The sequence below is a fragment of the Propithecus coquereli genome, unplaced genomic scaffold (assembly GCF_000956105.1).
Source record: "Propithecus coquereli isolate 6110/MARCELLA unplaced genomic scaffold, Pcoq_1.0 Scaffold44, whole genome shotgun sequence".
Taxonomy (NCBI): Eukaryota; Metazoa; Chordata; class Mammalia; order Primates; family Indriidae; genus Propithecus; species Propithecus coquereli.
Window position 1 is genome coordinate 1,920,873 of NW_012150174.1, and position 463 is coordinate 1,921,335.

The following is a 463-nucleotide window of genomic DNA, read 5'->3' on the forward strand; positions in this document are numbered from 1 at the left end:
GTGAGCCACCGCGCCCGGCCTAGAGTTGGATCTTATAGGCTTTTCTATATATATGCTATATTTCACGATAAAAAATGTTCACAAAATTAAATGAAAACTCTGATATTTGAAATGAGAGAGGTTAAGCATATAATTTAACTATTTTTTTTTTTTGTAGGGAGGTGTTATTGCACTGTTTGTATGATTCAGACCCACCTACTCTGCTGGAAACAAGCAGGTATGCTTTTCTCTTCATGGATTCTATAAAGTTACCCACAAGGGAATCTAGGAAAATAGAGTTAATTTTTCATTTTTGACTTTACTGTCTCAAACACTGTAAGCTTGTCATGGTTAGAGTACAGGCAATATATGTGCTTCTATATCCTGCCTCCCATTCTCTTCTCCCCTAAACTTGGCTCAGTGAAAGTTTTTGTTCAAGTTGTTATTTTTATATATTTGTCTTTCACTTCAAAGCCATTGTGAC

At 35.2% G+C, this 463-nt stretch overlaps 1 protein-coding gene across 1 annotated transcript in view; it reads left to right on the forward strand.

Moving 5' to 3' along the window:
• SAAL1 (serum amyloid A-like 1) overlaps positions 1-463 on the forward strand; it is a 28,177-nt gene that overhangs the window by 16,190 nt on the left and 11,524 nt on the right. Inside the window, exon 5 of the mRNA XM_012654170.1 lies at positions 158-277. Within this exon, the coding sequence (XP_012509624.1) occupies positions 158-277 (120 nt within the window). The remainder of the gene's footprint in view (positions 1-157; positions 278-463) is intronic.